The following is an 18,933-nucleotide window of genomic DNA, read 5'->3' as shown; positions in this document are numbered from 1 at the left end:
AGTTATATGCCCACATCAATATGTGTAGAAGAACCTAGTTATTTTCGAAGGTTTACATACTTATGGGGGGTTAACAAATAGCTTCAATAAAGATAATAGAAAGGGATCCAAGTTTAGAGTTTTGCTAGATAGTGGGGTTGTCAAAAATAATCAAGCCGACTTGAGATCGGCTCGAAAAGGGTTAATCAAGCTTCGCTTGAAGATGAGCTTAACCGAGCTTAATCTTCAAAATAAGCTTGATCATGAGTAGGCTCCAAATAATAATACATATATATATATATATATATATATATAATGAGTAATACTTTCACTATAATATACTACTGTTATTTTAATATTTATTTAATTATATTGTTATGTACTCTGATCTTGTAAGGTTTAGTTTTAAATTCTAATCCTATCTTTTCTAAATACATGGATATTTCTATTAGTTTATAGTTTTAAATTGTGCCTTATTTTAAGCTTGATTCAAGCCTAAAAATAAGCTTAATTTAATTCATGTTTGATCATGCTCAAACTTTAATTTAAACTAATTAAGTCTTAAAAATGCTTATCGATCAGTTTAATTAAGCTCTAGCTCGAGCATGACCTCAAAATTAGCTCGAATTAAAATAATTTCAATTTAAGCTTGATCACAGATTTATGCTTGGAATTAGTTTCAATTCAAGCTTGATTAAGCTGCTCTGACCCCTACTATTTATGGAGTTGAGTGATCTTTATTCTATTAATCTCCCATTCTACCATTTCTTTTTTATAAGACTGTTTTATAAGTTGGAGATTTTTATTTGAAAACTATTTCGGTTTCCTTTCTTCTTTTTTTTCTTAAGTGAAACTAAGGAGGTTTTATATTTTCAATAATAGATAGTCCTAATGGCATTTAAATTCCGGACCTCTACTTTACTACCATATTAACTTACTAACTATACTAATTTGAAAAATGATTAAATCAAACTGGAACTAAAAATAAACAAACCAAAGCTTGCACGGGCGATACTTAATAGTTATTAATCATGGATTGCCAAATACATATGCACCATTATCTACATAAATATCTTCATCTATGGCAGTCCAATCTTTTGCCAAACATGAACATCAATCACGTATCAAATTTAATTAATAAGTGTTTGTTCTTGTGACTTCTGGGTCTTGCTGCTCTTGCACCAACTTAACTTGCTTTCTCTTATTTTCCTCTCCAATGGCAACTAACAATTAGTTGAAATTTCATGAGGTTCAAATGGTGGGCCTCTCTCTCTCTCTCTCTCTCTCTCTATATATATATATATATATAAACAAAAAAGCAATGTACACCCTTGCCATTGCCATGGAGCTTATGGAGGAAGAGATAACCCTAAATGAAACCAAATGAAATGGAGAATAAGCATGGGTCATGGCAGAGCCACATTATCCAAGGAGGAGCCATGACCTTCTGTTTTTAAAATCTTTTTTCTTACTAATAGTTTCAAATATTGTTCTCTTTCCATTAAGAAGCTACTTTAATTCCTAAGATAGCTCATATAGAGTATAAATACAATGCATATTCTCAGAGAGCATTTTTAATGTTAAGAGTTTGCCACTTTGCTGCAATCGAAAAGGTTTGCCAATTTAGCCGGATGGGTGTCCAAAAGAACCGTAACTGGTCTCAGTAGACAGGTCAAACTTTCAGAGGATGTCACGCGTGGGACCGCCACACGTGTTTATATGATTGCCCAATTCTAGGGTTTCTTTGTTCCTTTCTAACTGAGTTTTTTTGACCTGATTAGCCCTCCCATATATTTATTTTATTTGTCTCGCAGCATAATACGAGAGACTAGGTATACTTGGAAACTAATCCAACCACTAACTTCTTCTTTTTTTAATGCTGAGGAAGAACTTTTTTTTTAAGTTTTTATATAAGTTACCGATCTAATCGACGACTTATATTTCGAAGTTGTTGAACCGAAAAAATTATTGCACTAGAAAAGGACTTATATAAAAAATTTGTCTCTAAAATTTAATAATTTTTTTTAGTTTTATTTTTTCATATAAGTCGTTGACCTATTTAGTAATTTCTAAACATATATAGTTTTATATTTAAGTTTCAAAATAAATTAGAAATGTAAAGAAAAAAAAAATAGGGATCATACTTAAAATAGTCAAAAAAAAAAACTCTCTTTCTAACTTTCTAACTTTATAATTTCATTTAATTTAAGATGATAGAATAAAAATTTATATATCTAAAATGATGGGAAAAGGAGAATTATGCAAATCTAAAGCTCATACCAATCCATACTTATAGATAATCCCAAGGCAATTTTTATTTTTCAAGAAGAAGGTGGATTATGCTTTCCCAAGAAAATCAAATGGGTTCATTTGCAGAACAAACCGAAATGGATTTCGAGTTTGCGTTATCACGACATTTTCATTTTCGGTTTGCAAAACAAAACCTAACTCTACTTTATCCAGTGTAGTATAATTAGATTTTGTTAGTTCTGCAAAGTAAACAAACACTGGGTGTAATGATCTTACTAACTGGAAAATCATTTGAATTTTTTGAATAAATGAACCACATAAAATAAAATAAAAACTAGAGGAGAATGCAAACGAGGGTTTTGTGAAATATATTGAGCTAAATCACAGGGAATTAAAATGTAATTGTTTATTTTCCTCCTTATAAAAAGAACAGTATGTACATTTCAACCAGCTATATATGAACATATATACATAGATATATAAACTTAAAAGAAGATAGCCTCGACTAACTATATCACATTAATTGGATCCTCCTCCCCCCTCGTTCATTTTAGGTGCTAAGTCATTGTCCATTTGTCTTATCTTAATATGTTATTCCTATTCTCCACGTAATCCCTGGATATTTCCCAACTAAAACTTGGGGACATGAGAAGGCCACACGAGCGGACTTGCCTGATGGTCTTAGGACACAACGCAATCCTATCACTCTCAACCCAATCTACAAACTAATTTTCTAGCAAGCTTTTGTTTGCATCACAAGCATAAGCTTGGGGTTAGTGTAGTTTGATATGGAGACAGTTTGTCCAACTCCAGGATCACCCTAATCTAAAGGCATCACTCATTGCTCATAACTAACCTCAGAATAGTCCCACATGTAGTACTGCGTGATGAGGACGACTTCTGTTGGCATTGTTAGAGGACCAAGGACGAAGGACTTGACCATCTTGATTAAGTTACTGGAGGGTTTGGAGTAAAGATTAGGGTTAGTGATGATCAGTAGAAAGAAGACAGACAGACAGATAAGCTACCTTTTTTGACTGGAACTTGGAATCACTTGGTGCAGTGGGGTCCTCATCTTGGTAGAGTCGAGATGAAGGTCATATCAGTTTGATGGGGATTGGGAGTGTTCCAAGTTTGACTATGGGGGTATCAGGTGGTGGTTCGAATGCAGTAGTAGTGTCAAGAAGATATAGGGAGATAGGTGGGCATGTGTAATAATTGGCAACATCCAGGTGAGCTAGTAGTGCCAATTTAGAGCTTTCTCTTCTCTGGATGTGAATGTGAGTAACCAATGGACCTTTGGGCTTGGGCTATCTGTTTAGGTTCTACATTGTTAGCCCAGTTGACTTCAAAGGCCCACTAAATTAAACTTGGAGCATTTGGAAGTGGGACTTGGGCACAAATGTTTATTGTTTTGTCCAAATGAGCTAAATTGACCTGGTTGGGTCATAAAACAAGTTATAAATCTATCGGGTCAGGTTTGGGGCGGGTCGAGAAAATTAGGTTGATTTCGAGCTGAGAGGCCGAGGCGAGAGAAGGAATAGGAGGTGATTACGATAGAGATGAGGAGGAAGGAAGGAGAAATTGAAGAGTAGAGGGAAGGAGAACAGGAGATATCTACTGAGAGGGGGATGTCGTTGCCTCTAGCAATTAAAATTAGGTTTGATGCCAGTGTTAGTTAATCAGTTGTCCTAAATATCCTTTCTCATTGCCTTATATATCATGCCTCTTGATACCGTACATGTATTACTTTATTACCCTCCTCACAATCACGGAGAAAGTCATCTACATAAGTAGCATTCTCAAAATGCGTTCTCATACACACATTTCATAATTTGCATTACTTTTAGACTATATTTACATGTTTACCCCCCTAATCTATACATGGAATTGGGGTTTTTAACCAATCTTCCGAGGCTAAAACTGTCAATAGAAGAAAACTATGCCAATTGCTGTAACCACGAGAGAGAGAGAGAGAGAGAGCTGCGGAGGTCACGCGCAGTGCGGCGGCAAAACGAACCCCGGCGCGTTTCCGGTCATCGGCTTGTAGTAGAAAGGGGCGGCCGGGTGCTGCCACGTCATCGGCCAGGAGTCGCTTCTCGAGTCAACGGGCGGTGACGTGACCACCCCGTCCCTCTCCCCCGCGGCCCGATGGACGCGGGGGACGGTGGAGATGTCGACCGGGGAGAGGAGGGGGATGGCGACCCTCCACTCCGCGACGGCGGTGGGCTCGGCGGGGCACACCTGGATCGACGACGGCGCGCGCATCTGGAGCCGGCTTCTCTGGCGGCGCATATTATCGCCCGAGGTGGCCCTCGGAATAGGAGCTTCCACCTTCTCCATGGATTCCAGAAGAGCAAACGAGGAATAGAAAATATATTAAACCAAAGGTATACAGGAAGAGATATCTGGACAATTATCTTCTTTCAGCTAACGCCCGCCCATTGAAGTGTTGATATAAATAAATCTACATGTAGTGTTGAAGGCTGAAGAGTATTTGGAGCTTGCAGGCAACTTTAGATTTGGAAGTTTGTTGGAAATCTGCAGCCATTATTTGACTCACTGGGTTCAATTTGAAATCTTAATCTTATCTGCAGAAGTGCAGTTTCTGACCAAACTAGGTCTCCCAAATATTTACTATATTTCTTTCAGACTTAGACAAATATTTTTTAGAAATTTTAATATAATTAATACAAAATTTCGTATTCAACTTTTTAAAATAAATTAAATGTGTCAAAAAAAAATAGAAGCAAATATAAAATAGTCAAAAACTCACATAAGACTTTTTAATTGAAAAACTATTTCTTGAGCAGGACATTATCACCGGAATGTGTTACGAACTAGGTTGATTCGATTCGTAGCAGTTCTGCACAAGATTTGAGATTCATGGGTGGAGGCATAGACTCCTAGGTATAGGATGAGGTGATGATAGAGTGGAGACTGAGTAGTTGATGGAGGTGGCTTGGCAATCAATGATAGTAGTAGTGGCTTACGGATGCGATAGATCCTATTTATAGAGATTAAATCAAAAAATCTAAAACAAATTTAACTAAACCAGTCTTCCTTATCTTCTCAGATTAATCATTCACTTTGCCCAAATTAGAATCTGAATATGGAGAAGTCATAAATACCAAAGCTGTAGATATGGAGGTTGGCGATCTTATCTAACTAATTTGATTATTCGGATATCTGTAGAATATTCTGCGAATATTTTCTCAAAACTACATAGAGCTAGATTTAGTTAATTAAATAAAATCATTACCTACTAAAGCTCTAATTAAGCAAATAAGATAACTAGACTCAATCTTTTAAGCTCAATGTCCCTATGATGTAACCCGATCTAACTCAGATTGCATCAAAATGTGGCTTTATCTTTTCTACAAAATATTGCAAATTTTTTTTATATGAAACAAATCATCCTACCTAAGTCATGTTTTACGTGATTTAAATGCAAAATTAATCTGATAAACATTCACTAAGAAGGTGAAGTTATCTTTTCTGCAAGGTGTTGAAGAATTTTGTTAATTCAACTGATCTAAGAAAACCACGAGGAGAATAAAATATTTCAAAGAGAGACAAACAACATAATGTATACATGACTAACTGCAGAACATGAAAATATAGCTATATAACTAAAAGAGAAACTAAAATAACACGTAGAATAATATCGAGATAGAACAATGTAATTATGAAATTAAATGAGATAAACAACGTAGTACATAAAATAACTGTGGAATATAAAGATATAACTGGAAAACTAAAAGAAATAAATAACACAATACATAAAATAATTATGGAATAAAAATATATAACTTTGAAGCTCAAAATAGAGAAACAATGTAATTATATAAAATTTGGAAAGCAACTATATCTTTTTCGCACAAACTATGAAATATTTACGGGTTATGCTGCGGTCACCTACCATGATAATTTAGCTGCATATTATATAGGCCTAATAAACACCAAATGGAAGATGTTTTCCTAACTCCAAAGTTATGTGAAACTGCACAACACTTAGAGATACTTAATCCACCCACATAGGTTGTTTGAAGCTTTTCCAACATATTATTGAGTTATGTATCGCATCACTTGGAAACACTAGTCTGTGTTGCATTTCATAATATTTTGATGTACTCCAAAGTTTCTTTAGCATATTACTGAGTTACGTAGCAATGCACCAGAGAATACAAAGTTTTTTTTTTTTTTTAAATGTATTGCATAAAGTACGTACTTGCATGTCCTATAGGTTCTAAGGTAAATTTAATATAACTAATAAATGCATTGTACAGCTCTCTCACATGACTGATGACTCTCTTCTGCTCGTCGACTGCTTGAAAGGGATCACTAAGTTGTCTTGGTATATTGACATTCTTAAAGACAGACATCAAATTTCTATCTAAAATTGTATAGTTAATCATATGTTTAGAGATATTAATCATGCTGTAGATTAGCTTGCTAATTAACATAGAACCTAGATTATAGTTGTACCAGGATGAAGAGTATCTTTATGATCTTCTTCAGTTTTTGTTACAAAGCTTTTTATAATCATGAAAGACAATCTATAATATTTTTTATTTAAAAATAAAGATATTAAGAATGAGTCAGTATAAGAAAACTAAAGAAAAATAGACTCAATCTCCCAAATAAAAATTATATTTATTTATTTTGCAAGTCACCCTTTGAATGTTTCAATTCACTTACAAAAGTACACTAATTTATTATATAATTTTTGATCAAATTAGTCATGTTCTAAATTTTTTTAATCCAAATAAATTATTCCTCAAACTTATTATAAAATAAAGTCTAATTTATTATAATAAAGACGCTGAACTGATCAATATTATATATATATATATATATATATAAATATTTTAACTTAGTCTTTTAGTAGTAAAGGCAAAAAAAAATATTGAACTGCTCAGTGTTTTTAAAAACAATAATCAGTTCAATATTTTTATTAGAATTATAATAAATTTGACCTTATTTAGCAATAAGTTTGAAGGGCAATTTATTTTGATAAAAAAATATATATATAATTGGGTAGTTTGGTCAAAAACTCAATTTATTATGCTAATTGTATTCCGGCAGTCTTTTGATGGTAAGAAGGGCAATGGGCAAAGGTGGCAAACTTTGCTTTATGCGTATAAAACAAGGTGCTATTAAACCACGTGCCACCACCCACTTTATCGACGGCTGCTGGTAGATCACACCCACCGCTGTAAGTCTGCCAAATTTTTTTATCACACGTAATTTATATTTACCGAACCGAAAGCCAACTTATATGGAAATAGTTTCACACTTTTCAGTTTTTTAGTAATTTTTTTTACTCTCCATGTATTTTTTAAATCATCTAATCTCATATTTAAATTTTATTTGAAAATAAATAAATAAATAAATATATATATATATATATATATATATATACTAGTTTGGTCAAACGCTAGAACGGATCCCATTTTGTTTTTATTGGTAGTCACTATGACCTAATACGTACGAAGGAAATGAGCGGCACTTTTCGGGTTTGACCACGTGGCCTCGGCAAGACCTGACGGATAACATCCACCGTCCATTTGACTCGTAGGCGAAGAAATTGTGATGGCCCAGAGAGAGAGAGAGAGAGTCCGGGATTTGCAAAGTAATCGTGCGGATCCTGACCCGGATCCGACCCGGGTTTGGGCCCAAACTCATGTAGGAGTAGTGGATTTATATATATGGTTGTTTGGTTATTGAATTTCTGATGACTAAGCATTCAGGATAACCATTTCTACTGACTTGAGAGATTGAATTTTTCAATATTTTAAAAGGAAAATGTGTAATCTATAGAAGGATCTAACCAAAAACATATACATTCGAGTAAATGGAGATGAAAATATTTTATATAGCTTATATTATAAACAAAATTTACAAGCTACCACCAAAATCAGATAGTGGAGCATAGCAAGAGTCATGCACACTCCATTTGGAATTGGAAGTCCACCATCTCATGCAAAATTTGAAGAGGTATATATATACTGATACTCTCCTCCTTGATCCTGAATACTCATCGAAATAGCATCTTGAGCTCCTCGATTCGAGCACTTCGAACTTCCTCGTCGGTGAGGGCGCCAGCGATCATCCTCTGCTTGCGTGCTTGAACTTGCTGCATTCTCTCCTCTACTGTGTCCTGAAATATTAATTCAGACTCCCCTATTAATCACCAAAAGTTGAAGATTGCAGAGAAATTGGAACAGCTTTAGGATATGAGAAGTTTTTCGATACCTTGACGATGAATCGCCTAACTTGGACTTGACGTTTCTGCCCAATCCGATGAATTCTCATGATTGCTTGCTCCTCAACTGCAGGATTCCACCATGGATCCTACAAGAAAGGAAAAGTTGAGAAAGTTATTATAGAGTCAAGGGAGTAATAGTTGCAGGTGGTGAAGTAGAAAGTCTATTACCATCAGAAAGACATTTGAAGCTGCAGTCAGATTCAATCCCACACCTCCTGCCTTCAATGACATTAACATCACCTGGTTTTGACCACAGAATGAGAAAATTATAAGCAAGCAGGGATATAAATATGCAAGAAGCACACCTTTTCACAACTACATTTTAAAAAGTAGTTGAGTAACGGCTACTTTCTTACCAAATTGTCATCACTCTGACTGAACTCTTTCAGAACACACTCCCTCCGTTTCTGACTTAACTTTCCATCAAACCTCAAGAACCCAATATTTTTCCTCTTTAGAGGAATCTCTAGTAGATCCAAGAATGCAGTCCACTGGCTGAAGACAATGCTCTTCTCCCCTCTCTTCTGAATGCTCTCCAGGCATTTAATAAGCTTGGTGACCTTGGATGACTCCTTCCAGTTCTTCTCGACATCAACCTGGAAACGGCTATCAGTCGGGCAGGTGATGAGATCAGCTCGGCTCAGGGGATTCCGGCAAATTGGGCAGGGCCCTCCTGATGGAGACCGCCAACTAGAAAGGAGGCATTCTCGGCACATTCGGTGAGCACAAGGTGTGAGAACTGGGTCATCAGATGCTGATTCAAGGCAGATCGGGCACTCGGTCACCTCACCCTGACGGATGCCTTCAACAACCTCTTCGACATAGGCTCTCGTAGGAAAACTCTGTGATCTTTGAGGATTATTCTGTGATCCATCAAGAAAGTGACGGGCAAGTTTATTCAGGTCGGCATACTCTTGGGTGTCCCCTCGACTGCATAATAAACATCAAAACACAGGAATTAGAAGAAATGGTCAGGTATCCTTGTAGTAGACAGATGTATGATTACAGATTGAATATGTGACAAGAATATTTTTACAAACCTCATAACAAGAAAGGGGTGGTTGCAGCACTGCCTTAATCGAAGGAGGAGCTCCAGTATGGAGGCATAGTTATGAAGAACTTTACCTTGTGCGACAAACTGATCAAATTTAACCTGCAATGCATTTGTATATTATGTAAAACATCAGTATGAATTGGAGATACTTCATGAGTTTCATGTAGTATAAGTTTTATCCAACTTCAAAAGATTGCATCAATTATTTATGCCACTTAACGCATTCACTTATCCGTAAAAAAGGGCTACAAACCATGGCTATATTAGAACTCTTCTAGAACTCAAAACAAGAAAAAGAAATTGATAAAACGTATTCATCTAGTTTGCTGAGACCTGACAGTATCACTGACATGCAAGCTTTAAGGAGATAAACTTAGAATAAGACTGTTCACCTAATTAGCCGATTATATCATGCAAGGAAAACCAGATAAAAGAGAAGTGCATTGGAGAACAAGAGTGATCATTGGACCAGCAGACACTTTATATAGCCTTCTCAATGCCTACTGATCCTAGCAAGGATTAAAAGTAGCTAGAATGTATTCGGAGCACATAATATTCCGCTTAATTTTTGAATAATTTATAAGTTCAATCAATAAATAAATCTAACCTTCGATTTCTTAAATAGAGCTTCATAGAAATCACGTTCAGCTTCAGATTGTACACATTCAATAATTTGAACACTGGCTGGAGGGAGAACAAGGATGGGCCTGAAATGACGAGTACATTAGGGGTAAAGATACAATAAAAGAAAAGAATGCAACAAGTAACAAAATATTAATCATGGAATGCTTGAAGTTCAGCACAAGAGCATTGTCCTAAAGATTGTCACTGTAGCTATGCCTAAGAGAGCAGAAAGATGAAACTCACCTTCCTTCTTTATCTTTTGTGTCCTTTGTTCTCCTCAGCATCAACGGCCTTAGGATAGCTTTAACCAACCTTAACCCTCTTTCGTCACCATTTTCGTAAGGTTTCTGAATCAATTTTTGCCACCTGAAGGACCACAACTAACAAATAAGATCTTTCATTTATGGTAGAATTGTAGGTTCCATAGCTGAGCACAACTCTATAATGTATCTCTAATGTTAGTATCGTTGCTTTAGAAAGAAAAATAAAATAGGAAGATAGAAATGCATGGTCATTGTAGAATTACAGCATATGAATCCTTAAAAAGTTTAAAATTCCATCAATTTGTGCAAAATGAACCAAATCTATACGTACCAAGCCCAATTGCACCATGGCTCAACATGTAAGAAGCAAAGAAGACTGTAGAGATCCTCCAAATTATTCTGCAAGAATACAGAACGACAATAAGCCAACTTGAGGAATTGCTAATATGCTTCATCTTTATAGTTTCATAGATCTAGCTTTCAAATATATCCAACATTCCAAGACAAGCTTTATATATATTGACCAAAGTAAGCAACTTAGCTAAAATTCCTTGCAAATTAAGCACAAAATTTAAGAATGCCCACCTGCAGAGGAGTGCCTGTTAGGCACCACCTACAATGTGAACTTAATGCAAAGGCTGATTGAGCAACTCGGCTTTTTGAAGATTTGATAGTATGCGCTTCATCTAGCACCACTCTATACCATTCTATTTTGTGAAAGATGCTTTCTTTCTCTGAATCCTGTAAGACGGGTACAACATAATTAACAGATATGATCTTAATATATGGAAAAACAAATAACACAGAGAAGGAGAAAATTTCAGGTAGAAGTCTTACAGCTTTATAAGCTGATGATAAGACTCCATATGTCGTTAAGACCACATGATGTTCAGCTATTACTTTGAGATCATTAGTTTTGTCACAACCATAGTGTACAAAGACAGAAAGTGCTCCAGGCTTTGAATGAGCTTCGAGTTCATCCTGAGGAATTTTATTAAAGTGCTCAATGTTAGAAGGAAAAGATATCAGAAGAAAGTAAGTTTCCTTATTCAAGTAACCTTAGCTAACTAGAAAATTCTAGGATGCCCTTAAAAAGGGTAAACATAGATAGCTAATGTTTTAAGTTAATCCAGCACAGGATGACATATGACCTGGAGTAACATGTAGCAAATAAGAGAACAAGGGCATAACAATGACACCTTGTAAAAGATACGACATTTTGTAGTAGCAAAATTTAAAAGCCTAAATGATATTATATGCTGAAAAATATCATTGTAATTTTATTCAAGATAATTCTTACCTTCCACTGGCCCAATAATGCCATTGGACATACAATAAGAGTGCCTCCTCTTACACTGGAGATTTTGGTTCTCGGGACCTTTGGTACTTTACAGTCTATATCTGGGTCATTTGAGGCTTCTCCCTTTGGATTTGCAAGTAACAAAGCAATTGTCATGACAGTTTTCCCAAGACCCATTGCATCTGCTAGTATCTAGGAAGAAGAAAGAAAGTATCAGTATCACACTTAAATTTACAATTTGACAAGATTGGCATCTCAACAGATAAACCATCATATTACCAATATAAAAAATTACCGTCAGTAGCAAAGTATTTAATGTTAGTTACGCAACTTATATGAAACCAGACATTTCCGTTAAGATGTGTTCAAATAGGTGTTAACAAGCAGTGATTGCTAAATGAGTTGCTACATATCAAAGGAGAGGATATGCAGTGATATAAGACTTCAACAAATCTTATAGAAAAAGATAACTCTACTGAAAAGGAAAATGAAACCACTCAGATAGACTTACCCCGCCTCTTGCCATCTGTGTAGCAGTTGGAAACTCTGTTGTAGCTTCACCTGAGAAAACATTCACATATACTGCAGAAGCTCTCCTGATCAGGATAAAAAAAAACATTAGATTGATGACCAGTGACCATAATGTTACTTTTACACCATTTTCCTAATTAAGAAGCTGTTATGCATACCTGTCAACAATTTTATAGGCATTCCAACATGGATGAATAGTTTTTCCTGCTTGCTCAAAATCAATCCCCTTCTCCAGTTCAGACATCCAGAAGAGTGCCTGTTTTTGGTAGGGTCGTAGATCACAAACAAGTGTGCTGGGTGGCTCTAGTTCCTGTATCACAAAAGAACATTAATAAATGTTGCCTATTAAGTTGTTAACAATTATCTGAACAAAAATTTAACAGTATATCTGTAAACAAGTAATATAAAATGTGAAATGGGACTGCTGTTCTGATATCACCTCCAAGTCATACATATCTGCAGCACCAACGAGCTTATTTAAAGAAGATTCTGAGATAGCTTGTTCATCCTCGTCTTGTTCAGGATAAGTTTTGCCACCCTTTCGCCGCTTTGCAAGACCAACAACTGGGGTAGATTCCTCATCATCATCCTAATTCATTTAGTATCAAACAGAAAAACTTAGGATCATTACATTGGCATACTTATAAGCTACCAAGGCTTGCATTCATTTAGATAATTGGAGACAGTCATGAAAAAGAAGTGCAAATATCTCTCCACAAAATAAAAGATACTATAATCAATTTCCATTATACATATTAATAAAATTTGACAAGGCAAAAGATGAAGGCACCAAATTCACCTAAAATGGGACTAGGGAATTTAACTTGCTTCCATGTGAAGAATTGCAGCTTATAGGAAAATGGATATAGATAGATATCAGAATCAGATAAAACAATCTAGGCAGCCAGATAAGAAGGGTTGAGCTTACATTTAGGTTTAGCGAGCGCTTTCTGGAATCAAGCTCCTCTGGAGTGAAATCAGCCTAGTCACATTAAGTGCGAACACATAAGAAGCCACCTCTCCAACATCAAAGTCATCGTGATAATAATATTAATGTTAATAAAAGCAACAATAGCTTGCGTTGGATGGGAAAGTAAAAGGAATAACAAAGATATTTAGCCAGTACCTTTTTAAATGGTTTTATCTTCAGTAATTTGAATAGCGTTGGGAGAGGATGAACAGTAGAATCCAATTGTGAAGTACTTACGAGTTTCCATGATGATTTGTCTACCTCTGTGAAGATTGAACTATGGATGTAAAAGCTGTAAAGAGGAAAAATACATGAATATTAGTCCAAAGCATCTCGTCACATAAAAATGAACCACATATATATCTCTCTTTGTCTCACTTGGTGAGAAAGGAAGCAAGTTTAAAGTTAATGTCATCTTAAGCATCAAAACAAAACAGAGCATGTGTACTAAATTATTACCTTACATATAGCACAATATCCTGCAATAATCTGAGTTCTACTTGTGGAAATACACATTGTGCTTGAACCTTAACCTTGGTAGAATTCACAAGTGGAATAAGGCATCTAGTCCACTCAGTGGGAAGCCTCCCAATCTGGTAAGATCATGAATAAACCATTCAAGTGACTAGATCAACAACAACTTAATAACAACAGCCAACAAATGGATATCATGTTAAAACCAAAACTACAAACATTTCAGAAGATTCAAGAAGTAATAATTTGCTAACCAACCTCTCCACTTCGCTTTGTTGAAAAGCGAACTATCTCAGACACCGCAGCTGCTGCCTTTGCGCTCACCCGCATACCACCGTACCATTTCTTTGTTTCAGAGGATGGAAAGGACAAATGAACAATCTCACCGGCATCAAGGTACCTCCTTCCACGGCACGTCGATAGCCCCTTCATGTAGGTCTTCCCCACAAGAAACCAATCAGGCTCCTCCGGGAACTCTCCAATCTCAGCTGTGCCGACGACTTGAAGTCTCCGGTCTGCAACCATACTAGGCCTAATAGCAGAAATGGGGCGAGGATTAAGGTACGGGGAGAAATGGGCTTTCGTCAGTTCAGGGAAACTCTCGTCAGAGCATTCCTCTGTGTCCATCGGCATATGATTTCTCTTCAAATTCTCATCTTTTTTAGAACCCATATCAGGTTTCTCTTCTTTAGGTAAGCAATTATTTCTGACATACTCTTCCCATTCTTCTTGACCCTCGCTCTTCTTTATAACAATTCCTTCAGCCATATCAGGTTCCCCCTTTTTAACTTTGATCTCAGGCATTAAAAACCCATCATTCCCAAGATGAACATCACTTTCTTCCTTTTTAACTTTTACCTCCGCAAGCAAAATAGTATTTTTCTCTGGATCCATATGAGGTTCCTCCTTTTCTACCTTGATCCCAGACATCAAAACGTTGTTTTTCTCAATAAGCACCTCACTTTCTTCCTTTCTCACTTTTACCTCAGTAAACAACATAACATCTTTATACAAACCCATGTCAGGTTCCTCCTTTTTAACTTCGGTTTTTAATAAAATATCACTATTTAAAGAACCCACCTCGGGTTTTTCCATCTTAACACTATCAATGGAACCAGAAACATTTACGGTATCGTTCTCTTTCAGATCACGAGAACCCATCTCTTTCTTCACCGGATCGGATGCGTCGAGCAACCCGGGCGAGTCGAGGAGGACGTTGATCGCACGATTCGGGTTGTTTCCGCATGTAGAAAGGGCTTTGATGATGTCTCGATCGGGGATTTTGGATCCAAGAACCAATCGGATGTTCTTGATCTCTTCGGCGAGGAGGATCGCCATCTCCGGGACCTCGAAGGTCGCCGGCATAGCGGAAGAGTGGGGAGAGATCGAGAGAGGGTATGGATTGGAGACGCGAGCTTAGATGGCGGAAGACGAGGAGGGTTTGTGTGGGACCTTGTTTACGTCGGTTTTAATACTTCCGAGAGGAAATTTGGCGGGAATGCGGAGGGGAAGGGGCTGCTGAGCTTGGGAGTCGCAGTTTATGGCGCGAAGGGATGGGGATGGGCTGGCGAGGTGAAATATTGGAAATTTTGGCGGGGATTTTTGGGAGGATAGAGCGGTAAAAATTAAAATTTACTGTGCTTTGTAATAATCACGCATTAATATTAGGCTATTTAATCTTCTTATCCACAATTTACAAATCAATACTTTATTCGGCCTAGTAATTTTGGACAGTCCATATGACGGCCCATTGTTTTATTTTCTTTTTTTATTAAAAGGGGAGCAGCTAAGCTAGCTAGATTTTAATTAAAATGACATAAACGAGCATAAACCCTCAATCATTGTTCCGAGGAATTCGAGGATTGATCAACCCTATTATAGTTTCAATAGGCGTGAATAAAAAAAGGAGTTGAAATTCAATAATAATTATTTGCACTCAGAAACGATGTTCTGAATTGTCCAGCGAGAAATCTCAAGTTTATTAATGACTACGCTGGAGTCTCCTTCGGCGATAATAAGAGTAATGTTAAGTTAGGCTGCCGATGTAAGAACCTTCAATAGGACAAGGGTCTATTGTTTCAAACCGAGCTCACTAAGGTGGGCTTAGCAGAGATGTTGACCACATCAGTCTGACTATCTCTACCTAGGGGTGGCAAATCTTGACCTGACCTGATAACTCGACATGATAATTTGCCTCTTAATTGGACTTGGGTTTAGTGTAATTGGGTTCGGATCATAAATGGGTCAATCTGTCTAACATAATTAATAATCGGGTCATGTTCAAGTTTATATAGCTGACCCATTTTAACCCGTTTAAGTATACGAGTCACACCAACCCACCAATTCTTACTATATAAACTAAATTCTAAATCTAACCCTACCTCTCACACAACCTCGTCCTCACACTGATCCACCTAGTCCCAATCGCCTCACCCATGTCCACTACCTCACCCATCTCCACCGCCTATCATCTCTCACCTCTCGCCTCTTGCCACAAAGGCCACAATTATCCTCTTGCCTCTCGAAAGCCCTATCTCCATTCTCCACCATCTTCTCCAAACCGTTTGCCTCAGATCACTTGCCGCCCCCATTTCCCCACACCGATAGCCTGAATTGCCCATTGAATCTCCTCACGTTGTTGGATCTCCTCACATCGTCGTCGCTCTTCGGATCTCCTCACTCCTTACACTATCATTGCTTGTTGGATTACCTCACTCCTCATGTTGTCATCACTTGTCGGATTTCCTCATGCAAGGTCTAAGAATCTAAATCATCTTTTATTTGTAATTACTTGTATTATTTCAGATTTGGAGCTTAGAACCCTATCGTTGGGTGCTTTAGCAAATGTTTAATGGAAAGTAGTTTTGCTAGTTTAGCTATAGCTTTATACTCTTATGTATATTACAAAATAAGGCCTAAATGCGAAGTATAACTTCCAATTTGATGTTGATACTCTATATTCCTATCTTGTGGAACGTTTTTGTTCAATGTTTAGAATTTCTAAACCCACAAGCTGCCTATCTTGAATGTCAATCCATTTATTTAGTTTAGTTTAGTGTGCGTGCTTTTATGGCATCTAGATATATAGACGATGTATACATGAAACATGTATAATATAACATATTAAGTTTTTTCTTTGTTTTTGTCCTCAAATTTCTTATACATCTACTGCTTATTAGATTTGTGTTGAATATTCTTATTGGTTTGGTGAACTTGTTTTTTGTTTTTAGGTATTTCTTTAGGAGCTTCTTTTGAAATAAAATGGACAACAAAATTGGTGGGTGCAAGTTTTTGGGTATTTACATATAACAATCAGCATAGTAATAGAGTTGCTAGAATAAAAAATAGTCAAGCTTTTCTTGTTGAAAATAGACAAAAACCATGCAGCCTAATGTAAATACTAGTTTCTGATGCCATTTTTAAGTGCATGCTTTCAATTCTAGTATACATCGATTTAGATATAACTAGAGAGTCTTGTGCATAGTTATTTTGCAGTGACAGTTTTGAAATGAGATTTGAATAAATAAATGGTGCATTATGATTTCCCACACTTCATTCTACTAAATTCATTTCCAAGAAGGTGAGGAAAGAAAGGTGATGTTTGCATGTACATATAGTCAAATGTACACAAAGAGTATATTACATACTGTGTTGTGTTTAAATTGGGCCTTTACTTGCATTTCTTGCTACATGTTAACTCCACGGACAACTAGCTATTTTTACTTGAAAACGAAAACATATCCTAATTTCCTTGTTATCTTATATTCCACTTGATTTATCATGTATAATAGATGCTTTATTTATCTCTCTATATTCTGTATCTTAATTAACGTTCTTTTTTATTTTTGTTTTTTTAACTATTTGTAGTTTGTAATATATTATGAACTTGAAATTATATTGTAATTGTCATGAGATTGTTAGATTTGTAAGTTGTAAGTTGAAATTAAAATTAGTACTTAAATTTATTTACTTAATGTTGAATGCTAGGTAGTTGAATTATTATATAGATTTGTGTTGAATTGAATTTATGGTTAAATATTTAGAATTGTATATTTTTTCAAATAAAAAGAGATTATTTTGTTTGAATTAATAAATATTAAATTTTATATAGGGTTAATAATACTTTGTTATTCGTGTTATCATGTCGTGTTAATACGACTTATTTATTAAACATGTTAGACGGGTCATGTTAATATGTAGTGTTAACATCACCCATTTATTAAACGGGTTAGGCGAGTCGTATTAACGTATCGTGTTAACACAATCCATTTATTAAATGAATTAGATGGGTCTTGTCATATTACCTGTTTAATAATTGGGTCGTGTTCGTGTCTACTAAATGTAACCCGTTTATTAATCGGATCGTATTTGTGTTAGGTGAAGTTGACCCGACCCAAATTTAACACGATTCGAATCTTATCAAACTCGAACCCATTTAACCTAACCTGATTGCCACCCCTATTTCTACCGATCACACCAAAGCCCTTAGTTATATCAAGTGTTTTTTTTTTTGAGTGCAAAGAGCTGAGGTCAGCTATTTATTGAATTTTGCCGCCACGTGTCAGTGTCGGCAGTTAAAAGCTTACATAGTTCCGGTGGAGCGTTGCTTAGACGCTCCACTTGGCAGTAACCCGATGCCACACTGGCCCTCGCTGCTGCCCAGTCAGCGATCGAGTTGGCTTCTCTCCCCACGTGGGATAATCGGACCTCACCAACGCCATTGGCGAGCTCCGCACATTCGCGCGCCGGGTTACGGACGCGCCATGGCCCGAGCTTCGGCTGCTGCATGCATCTAATGGCCTCGGTGCAGTCCGACTCTATCTCGAGTCGAGAGCCTCTTCTCGCCATCTTCAACGCCAGTCTAATGGCCCAGAGTTCCGTTTGGAGCGCCGAGGTACCCGGGCACGGCTCCCATCCCGCCTGTAGAAACTCACCGTCGGCATTTCGAAATATGGCCGCTGCTCCGCCTTGGGACGCGCCTGCTTTCAGCGCTCCGTCGGTGTTGGCTTTGCTCCAACCCGTCTCCGGCGGTTCCCAGGGCTTCCTTATCTTTCTTGGCTTCGGGTTCTTCTTTTTGTTTACGCACCGGTACTCCTCCGCCATTTCGACCGCGGCCCGGACCACGGCTAGCTCCGGCGACCGCTTTCCTCTAAACACAACTCCGTTTATGCTCTTCCACAGTGACCACAGCGTGCATGCTATTAACCCTTTGGCCCG

At 36.9% G+C, this 18,933-nt stretch overlaps 2 protein-coding genes across 2 annotated transcripts; both read right to left on the bottom strand.

Annotated features, from left to right (window-relative positions):
* Positions 1-4,221: 4,221 nt before the first annotated feature.
* LOC140783990 (uncharacterized protein At4g14450, chloroplastic-like) lies at positions 4,222-4,572 on the bottom strand. The gene has a single exon (XM_073131168.1). The coding sequence runs from the start codon at positions 4,570-4,572 to the stop codon at positions 4,222-4,224; it is 351 nt and encodes a 116-aa protein (XP_072987269.1).
* Positions 4,573-8,077: 3,505 nt separating this feature from the next.
* On the bottom strand, positions 8,078-15,153 carry LOC140783414 (DNA repair protein RAD5B-like). The gene is made up of 18 exons (XM_073130306.1): positions 13,975-15,153; positions 13,702-13,835; positions 13,399-13,534; positions 13,201-13,254; positions 12,712-12,861; positions 12,431-12,582; positions 12,253-12,337; positions 11,742-11,933; positions 11,279-11,422; positions 11,027-11,182; positions 10,773-10,840; positions 10,422-10,544; positions 10,162-10,261; positions 9,541-9,653; positions 8,857-9,430; positions 8,669-8,740; positions 8,488-8,586; positions 8,078-8,392 (listed from the first exon to the last, which is right to left on the bottom strand). The coding sequence occupies exons 1-18, from the start codon at positions 15,079-15,081 to the stop codon at positions 8,270-8,272; spliced, it is 3,582 nt and encodes a 1,193-aa protein (XP_072986407.1). The 5' UTR covers positions 15,082-15,153; the 3' UTR covers positions 8,078-8,269.
* Positions 15,154-18,933: the final 3,780 nt, after the last annotated feature.

This window comes from Typha latifolia, chromosome 3, assembly GCF_019914945.1.
Source record: "Typha latifolia isolate L0001 chromosome 3, TyphaL0001v2, whole genome shotgun sequence".
Lineage (NCBI taxonomy): Eukaryota > Viridiplantae > Streptophyta > Magnoliopsida > Poales > Typhaceae > Typha > Typha latifolia.
The sequence above is the reverse complement of the archived record's forward strand: the minus strand, read 5'-3'. Positions and strand labels throughout refer to the sequence as shown.

Coding starts and splice junctions, on each gene's coding strand:
- LOC140783990 (XM_073131168.1), bottom strand. CDS start 4,572: ATGGAGAAGGTGGAAGCTCCTATTCCGAGGGCCACCTCGGGCGATAAT.
- LOC140783414 (XM_073130306.1), bottom strand. CDS start 15,081: ATGCCGGCGACCTTCGAGGTCCCGGAGATGGCGATCCTCCTCGCCGAA. Junction 13,836..13,974: donor CAACAAAGCGAAGTGGAGAG/GTTGGTTAGCAA, acceptor TGATCTTACCAG/ATTGGGAGGCTTCCCACTGA. Junction 11,423..11,741: donor CATTATTGGGCCAGTGGAAG/GTAAGAATTATC, acceptor AAAATTCCTCAG/GATGAACTCGAAGCTCATTC.